At 53.0% G+C, this 8,045-nt stretch overlaps 2 protein-coding genes across 2 annotated transcripts; both read left to right on the plus strand.

Moving 5' to 3' along the window:
• Positions 1 to 1,048: 1,048 nt before the first annotated feature.
• On the plus strand, positions 1,049 to 3,835 carry KRP23_6063 (Ascus wall endo-1,3(4)-beta-glucanase; the record flags this gene model as incomplete). The annotated part of the gene is made up of 1 exon (XM_067891206.1): positions 1,049 to 3,835. The coding sequence occupies one exon, from the start codon at positions 1,049 to 1,051 to the stop codon at positions 3,833 to 3,835; it is 2,787 nt and encodes a 928-aa protein (XP_067745584.1).
• A 586-nt stretch (positions 3,836 to 4,421) lies between these two features.
• On the plus strand, positions 4,422 to 5,714 carry KRP23_6064 (uncharacterized protein; the record flags this gene model as incomplete). Its single annotated transcript, XM_067891207.1, has 1 exon — positions 4,422 to 5,714. One exon carries the CDS (start codon positions 4,422 to 4,424, stop codon positions 5,712 to 5,714), a length of 1,293 nt encoding a protein of 430 aa, XP_067745585.1.
• Positions 5,715 to 8,045: the final 2,331 nt, after the last annotated feature.

Below are 8,045 nucleotides of genomic sequence, written 5' to 3' on the forward strand. Positions count from 1 at the left end.
GAGCAACTCCGACTGCTTGCAAAAGCGAGCTCTAAATGGAAGTTTCTTTAGAGGAGACACTACGTTTCGGTGAAGAAGTCCCAAGCTTACATTCGGTTCGAGATACAAATCAAACGGGTGGAGACAACAGCCGCATTGCACTGGTCGATTCTGGCTCAAGGATCCTGGATCAGATCGTATCTCTTCAACCGTGTGACGTTAATGAAATCTTCTGCCGCAGCGCATGAGCCTCCTGCGCTGCCAGCTTGGTCGTGCCAATACATGCGCATGTACGGTATTCCAATGGACGAGCGTTGGTCAAGAATCCGTAACCTTAGAGGAAACGCGTGGAGTACCGTACTCTATGCTGCCTTGTTGTCACTGCGGCTCAACGAGAACATAACCAAAAACGAAGCACAACACCAGCCCAAGGATAAACCCTGCCAACAAAAGGACACCGTTCGTGTGCTATTATGAAAATAATATCTGGGATAAGCAGGGAATCTGCTTTCATAACGAACAACACAAGCAAGCGACAAAGGTTATCTACTGATTGTGTATTCGCTGTTCGACCAGCCGGAGTGGACTGTGTGGCAATCGGCGGCAAGCAACTGTCAGCCAAGCGCCGATGCTAGCCTTCATGTAAAAGATAGCAGCGCGCTTCAGTGTTCCTGTCTGTAGTTGCTCCCAAGAAGCACGAAAATGCTAAGTGGCTGCCCAGATGGCAGGCATCGGGAATGCAAGAATCGCGATCAGGACTTGCAGGCTGCATCCACAACAGCTGGCACACTGACTAAGTCTCCATTCTTGACTACGCTTCTTATCGAGCGAAGCCACCCCTGTTCCGCTGTAACAGAGGCACTCTTTCAGAGCTGGTGATTTGATGCTCGCCGTTCGTTTACCACTGACGATCCGATGCAAGTTTCTGCACCAACTCCAATCCGAGGCGCCATTCCCACATTCTCTCTATCGCGCACAAGCGGCAACACAGCGTCACAACAAAAATTAAAAAGTTGCGTGTGCGTCAATGAAGCCTGCAGCATGGTTGCAGGCAGTAGTGGCAGCGGCCATGGCAGCCACAGTCTCAGCGGGGTTCGGAGATTCAGTCGCTAACAGCTCGTCATACAAGGAGGGCATTGTGCACGCAGCAAACCAAGTTTTAGAAGCAACATCCACAGGTGGCTATCTCTCATCTTTCGCCACGGATGAACCGTCCGAGTCGCTTTTCCAGCGCCAAGACGGACTCGCCGCGCTCGCCCCCATCATCAACGTCGCCGCCGACCTCCTCACCAAGCCGATCCCAACCAACAAATGGTGGGGTAACCTCATCCACACCACCACAGAAGACATCAACACCGTTGCCAACCCCGCGTGGTCCAACCCGTACGCGCTCAAGCTGCCCAAGCAGGCACCCTTCGGCATACAGGCATGCTACTCGTACACGTACCGCCAAATGGCCGACGAAGTAAACGGCGTCGTCAGGTATTACCTGCACGAGTTCCACAACGACCTAACGCTGTCGGCGACGGACTTCGGTGCCACCAAGCCCGACTACGAGGTGTACTCGTTCAGTGACATGGGTGTTGCGATTCGCACGTGTGTGTCCGGCAGCAGCACGACCTGCATGGACTCGGCGCTGGTGCACGGCATGGCGTTCGTGTCGGCCACGTACGCTGGTCTCACCGCAAGCATCCAGTCCGACTACGCCATGACACTGCTGGATAGCTCGACGCCAGGCAAGTTCGTCGTGCAGCTCGCGAACGGCCAGACGTGGGTGGTCTTTGCCAGCGATACCAGCGCGTCGTTCTCAATCGACAGCACGGGGTCGGCGCTGGTGGCTGCGGCCGCCTACACCGGCACGCTACGGGTGGCAATTCTTCCCGAAAACAGCGATCAGGACGTGTACGACGACTACGCGTCGTGTATTGTGTGCGGTGGCGACGTGTCGGTGCAGTCTCGCACGAGTTACTCGCTGGAGTGGGAGACGGAAGGCAGTGGGTGCGACAGCACAGGTCTTCTGCATTTTGCACTGCCGCACCAAGTGGAGGTCATGAGCAGTGCCACGGCGGCGCAGTCGAGTGGAGCAATTGTCTTGCACTCGAGTACACGCGGTGACATGGTGGGCCAGGTAACCACGTCTGGTAGCTGGACGCTGACGGAGGACGAAGCGGACGACGAGGTGGACTTCTACCCAGCCAACAAGCCGTCTGCCGACGTGGTCTCGCAGATTGGTCTTCTCGCCACGCTGCAGAGCGACATTGACAGTGACTGGAGCTTGGACACTGGCAGCTGGTACTACAACGGCAAGGCGTACCAGAAGTACGCGTCATTGTGTTTGATGGCCGCCGACAGCTCAGTGGTGGGAGATGACACTACACTCCTGAGTAGTTGTTTATCGAAGCTGGAGGCACTCATCGAACCTTTTGTCAGCAACACGCTGAGCGTCCCATTGGTGTACGAGACAACGTACAAGGGCATTGTGACAAGCCAGGTTTTCACTAACAATGATGTCAACGTAGAGTTTGGTAACGGAGTGTACAACGACCATCACTACCACTACGGCTACTGGATCACAGCGTCGGCCATCCTGAAAAAGCTGGATCCGACATGGTCAGGCATGGCTCAACTCGAGACGATGGTGTGGACGCTGCTCCGCGATGTGGCCAACCCGAGCTCGGAGGACACACACTTCCCCAAGTTCCGCCACTTCTCCTGGTTTCTGGGTCACTCCTACTCGCACGGCGTGACCCCCATGGCTGATGGTAAGGATGAAGAGAGCACGTCGGAGGATGTGAACTTCTACTACGGTATGATGCTGTGGGGCAAGGCGGCGGGGAACAAGGCGGTGGAGGACCTGGGGAGCCTCATGCTGCGCCTCAACGCGCGTACAGTGCGCACCTACTTCCTCATGACGTCGGACAACACGATTCACCCGCCTCAGTTCGTGCCCAACCACGTCACGGGCATCTTCTTCGACAATAAGGCGGACTACGCGACGTGGTTCAGTGCCGAGAAGCACTGTATCCACGGCATCCAGATGATCCCTGTGTCACCGATCAATGGTCTGGTGCGCACGACTGCATTCATTCAGGAGGAATGGGATGACATCCTGTCGAAGGAGGCGATTGTCACGGGTGACAACACTAGCAATGCGTGGTTGTCACTTCTCCTTGTTAACGAAGCGGCGATTAATCAGGCAGATGCGCTGTCAAGGCTCACGACAGCGACCATGGACGACGGTCTCACCCGTTCATGGGCCTTGTACAACGCTGCATCCCGTGGCGGCTCCAGCTCGAGCGGCAGCTTGACAAAGGTGGTGACGGTTGCTCCGAGTTCGACAACGGCGGCACCCATGGTCACTAGTGCAGCGCCGAGTGCCAAGACTCCTGCTCCGGTGGCAACCACTGCCGCACCGACTATTTCGCCTGCCACTCCGGTAGTGACCGCCACTCCGGTAGTGACTGCAGCTCCTGCCACCACGGTTGGGCCAACGTCCAAAGCGCCAGTCGCTGAGGTTACTACGATGCCACCGACTGCTCAAACGGAGGTTGCTACCAACGAACCGGCCACTGCTTCTCCCTCTTCAACGCCACCGCCTAGTACGCCCAAGCCTTCGTCGCCAACAGAGTCTAATAGTGAAGCGACTGCCGCCCCTGAGACGACCACCGATACTCATTATCCAGGGTGGACATCGCTTCCTCCTGGGTGGACATCGATCCCACCGGGTTGGACATCGATTCCCCCTGGCTGGACGTCATATACGCCTGGTGTGGTTGTGCCGGAAGGAGCGTCGACGTCAGCTCCTTCTGCAGCATTGTCACCCACCGACGCTACCCAGTCCGCCACGCAGAGCTAAGCAGCTTGGGATTCTGAAGCGGATTTTTGTTGTTGCGTGCACGTCTTAGAATTGTCAGTCAATCGGTAAAACAAAAGCTTGAGATAAATCCTCACACGATAGGATATTCAGTCAGAACGGTGTTTACAGTAGCCTTGTCGCCGCAATCACGGACTGAAATGCCAGCATCACTCTGCACTTTAGCTAAACTAAACTCTGAACGTCTGTGTACCGGTACAGGCACGCTTCAAATGGTAACACTGAGCTTCGGTCGTGGAGTCGAATGCCGCGATTGTGTGTTGCGTGCTTCCAATCTAGAATTGCGGCAATGCCTACAGTCTCCATGTATCTCCTACCGTTGTTTACGGTAGGTAAAGTACACGGTGTACCAACACCGCAATCTACGCGACCGACAGATGTAAGAACACACTCAGATGTGCTTTCCACTTTTAAGTGGCTACAGTGTACCAGTAGCTGCCAGCAATATGCGGCCACCAGTTTGCACTGTATCCTCAAGTCTGCTGGATAGTCCACGTCATAAGGAGTTAAACTCCACGTGAAGACTCTCGTTTCCCTTCATTCCGCTTTTCGCCTTCTCCGTCGCAAGATGTGGTTTTCCTGCGCGACGACCTCATCGATCCTGTTCGTCGCGGCCGTAGTTCTAGCTTCGGCCCCTCAAGGAAACACCGAGTCAATCTGCACTCTCAGTGATTCCGAAACCTGCGCAGTTGAAAGCCTCACTTCGCCGTCTGCAGATGGAAGTGTGCTCGTTTATCCGGGAGGCGACACGCGCTGTGCCTTTGACAACTACCAAGACTCGACTACGGGGTTCACGACGAATTCGACGTACTTCTTCCAGGTGTTTCCCAACACGAACCTCGACAAGTCGAAGCTGTTGATCTTTTTCCAAGGTGGAGGTGGTTGCACGGATGATAATACGTGTGCTTTCGGTTTGGAGTGCTCTCTTGCTGAAAACGCGCTCTTCACCACAGTCGCAACTGTAAGGGGCGCCGGGGTGATTGATCGATTCATGATGGACAACATGTTCAAAGACTGGAACGTAGTCTTTGTGCCCTATTGCACGGGAGATGTTCATGTCGGCAACAAGGTCCTCCCTCCGTTTGAAAGTGGGTTTGAGCAACAGTTGGGCAACCCGCAATGTCTCGGCAAAAATCTCCCCATGCATATGAATGGGTACAACAATTCCAAGGCAGCACTGGGCTGGGCCCTGCAGAATTTCCCGGATGTCGAGAACTTGGTGGTGGGCGGTGCTAGTGCTGGATCGCTGGGTGCCCAGTTTTTCAGCTCACACATCGCTGAGATGTGGGACGTCGACGCTAAAGGAACGCGGTTTTCTATCATGGCCGATAGCTACGTTGGAGTCCTGCCTGATAGTCGTCCACTACCAGTGCTATTGGAGTACTTTGGTGCTTGCGATAATGGTCGTCCTTTTCCCGCGGACGTTGCGGCAATCTGTGGCGATGGTAATGCGTCAACGACTGAGGTTGTCGAGGCACTTATTGAAGACAAACCCGATACCAATTGGCTTTTCATCAACAGTAAAGGAGACGATGTTCAGCGATACTACTATGCTCTCGTAAAGGAAAGTATTCAAGGCTATCCATTCCCAAACCTCATGTCGGAGGAAGATCTCTACCGAAATATGTCGGCAATTTTGGAGGCATATCAAACCGTAAGCCCCCGCATTACCACGTTTTACGTTGAAGGCGACCATCACGTCTTCCTGATGGAGAAGAACTTCACGAGCTACAAGAGCGACAAAGACTTGCTTCTCGGGGACGTCATTAATGAGTGGCTATCCTCGAACTCAAGTTTGAATCTGGATACTGTCTCTGCTGAAATCGAGATTGCTCCGAAAACGTCGGGTACTACACTGTAGGAGCCTTCGCTTTGAAGGCGAACGTTCGACAGTCGGCACCGCATCGGACTCAGGTGCGACGTCAAACAAATTGACTGGCACGGTTCCTTCTTCGTGGTAGACGGCAATTGATGTGTGGAGAGTACACAGATTCATGCCAAACTGCTAATTGAGATCAACTGGTTGGAAACGTTTCTTGATCCAAGCGTGTCCTTCGATTCAATCGGAATTTATACACTTGGAAACAGAAAGAGTTATATACTTTGAAGGAATAGCGACGCCCTGCATTGGCGTCAATAACCTGGATTTCAATGATGTACTACTTTTTGCGCTATCGGCATGAGCTTACGTAGGTAGTTGGCCATCGCATCTCACCAACGGATTTGCGTTCTGCTAGTACAATACAGTAAGAGTATACGTGTACTGTACGGTAGTCTGCGGTGTGTCTTCGTGCAGTCGGGGCAGTTTACATGCACATGTACCTCCATCTCTGAGCAACAGTTGAAGTTACTACTGTAAGCTTCAATTTTCGCGTTCGTTCATGGTGAAACACGATTTGAGGCGATGACATCGCTGGCCAAGGCGACCAAGCCAGTAGACGACACTAAAGGTATGGCTCCAACGGGAAACGCGTGCTCTATTCTCTAAGTCTACGAGTCGTGACTAGAGGTGGCGACGTTACCGTTATCTCTCTAACACGGGAAATAACGTTATTTGGGTTAAGTTATCTTTTTAGCGTTACTTTAACACTGTATGACATTTGCAATAATATGAACATGCTGTAGCTATTTTTGTGTTTTTGGCATTGTAGACGCCATATTTTTGCAAATCCCGCTAAAGTCATTCTTGGCATCTTGTGCCACACTCTACGACTGATCTGAGCTTCTTTCTGGAGGTACGCTGTCGACTCTGTCTGGCGATTGATCTGCGTCCTGTGTCCGAGCCGGAGGTGGTCACTGGTTCCACAGCTGAAGACTAGTCATTGTGGACAACGAGACGACCGACCTAATACGGCATCTGCCACGCCGGGACGCTTGCCGCTACGCAGAAGGCGATCCCCAGTGCGCCGTGACGCCCACCGGCGTGACATCCCAAACCATGGACCTCAAGGCTCTGCTGACGGCGCCACCGTCTCGATCAACTCGTACGGCCGTCACTCGAGTGACTCGTATCGTGACCTGAACTCTGCTTATTTCCACATCGCCGCTGCGATCCTACTGGGCAGCCTGAATTCGATCTTCATCGTTGACGTCACGGCCAGTTCAGAGGTTTTAAGGTGTGCCGTGTTCCTGGAAGAGGATGCCCAGACGGCCTGGTACTTCCCGAAGACCAAGCCTGCCGCCGATACGTCGACCAGCATCGGTCGAGCTACACTGACGCGTCCATGCTGGCCTGCTTGGGTTCGTCGTCGGGCTAGGAGGCTGTCGGGTCGTCCTCTGCTTCAGATCGTTGTTCTCGTGAACCATTCCTTATCATCATAAAGTGGTTTTACGACGGAACTGGATACAGCGAGTATATCGCTTCTACGCGTCCTACTCCAATACATTTTCAATCAACACTACAAATTCTGATCTTTGACAGGGTGCTTTCGGGTTTCCCTTACTGTTATAATAATGTGATTCACGATGAGCAAAGGATACATCCAAGAATGTGAAAGACTATCAAGTTTATTAGGAAGTGAGCAAGTGAGTAAACTGCCGAATGAAAGCCGATGAAAACTATGCATGCACGTGAGCTGGGCTCAATGTAAAATGCAGAATTATGCCGAAACGTAGCCTAATGATACTCAATAAGGCTTGCCATCGCGGAAGTCGAGCTCAAGAAGGTTGATTCTCCGCCGTGAATACAATGTCGCGCAGTAAGAGCACTACGCCGCTTGGTGACCGTGTTTCCTGCTGCGGAAAATGCTCTCTCGGGAGGAATTGATGTCGCGATGCACCCAAGCCACTTCCGAGCTAATGAAGCGATATGCGGAAACGTCTTGGCATTGCCACGCCATCAGTCGAGTGACGACGGTTGCTCCTGTTCTTCCACTCGTTTTGCTGATAACGTCCGCAAGTAGTTCTAGAGCTCCCAGTCACACTCCTTGCCGAGCGACCTAGCGTCAGAAGCAGTTCTGCGTAATGTCAATCGTCTTCTATACATGACTCTCTGAAAGGTGGCCGGCTTGAACGCCTCTCTCCGTCGGTCGAGTCCGATCAGCGTGAATGCTTCCTCCGACCAGCCGTCCGCTGAATCAGCGTTGCTTATGGCAGTACCATACAGCTTATATGTGGTCTTTCCCATTTTTAAGAATTCTGGTTCGGTGATTGGCTTGATCTTGGCCAATGAACAAGCCAGTGATTTGTGTGT

The sequence above is a fragment of the Phytophthora ramorum genome, assembly GCF_020800215.1.
Source record: "Phytophthora ramorum isolate Pr-102 chromosome Unknown Phyram_PR-102_s0005, whole genome shotgun sequence".
Classification (NCBI taxonomy): Eukaryota; Oomycota; class Peronosporomycetes; order Peronosporales; family Peronosporaceae; genus Phytophthora; species Phytophthora ramorum.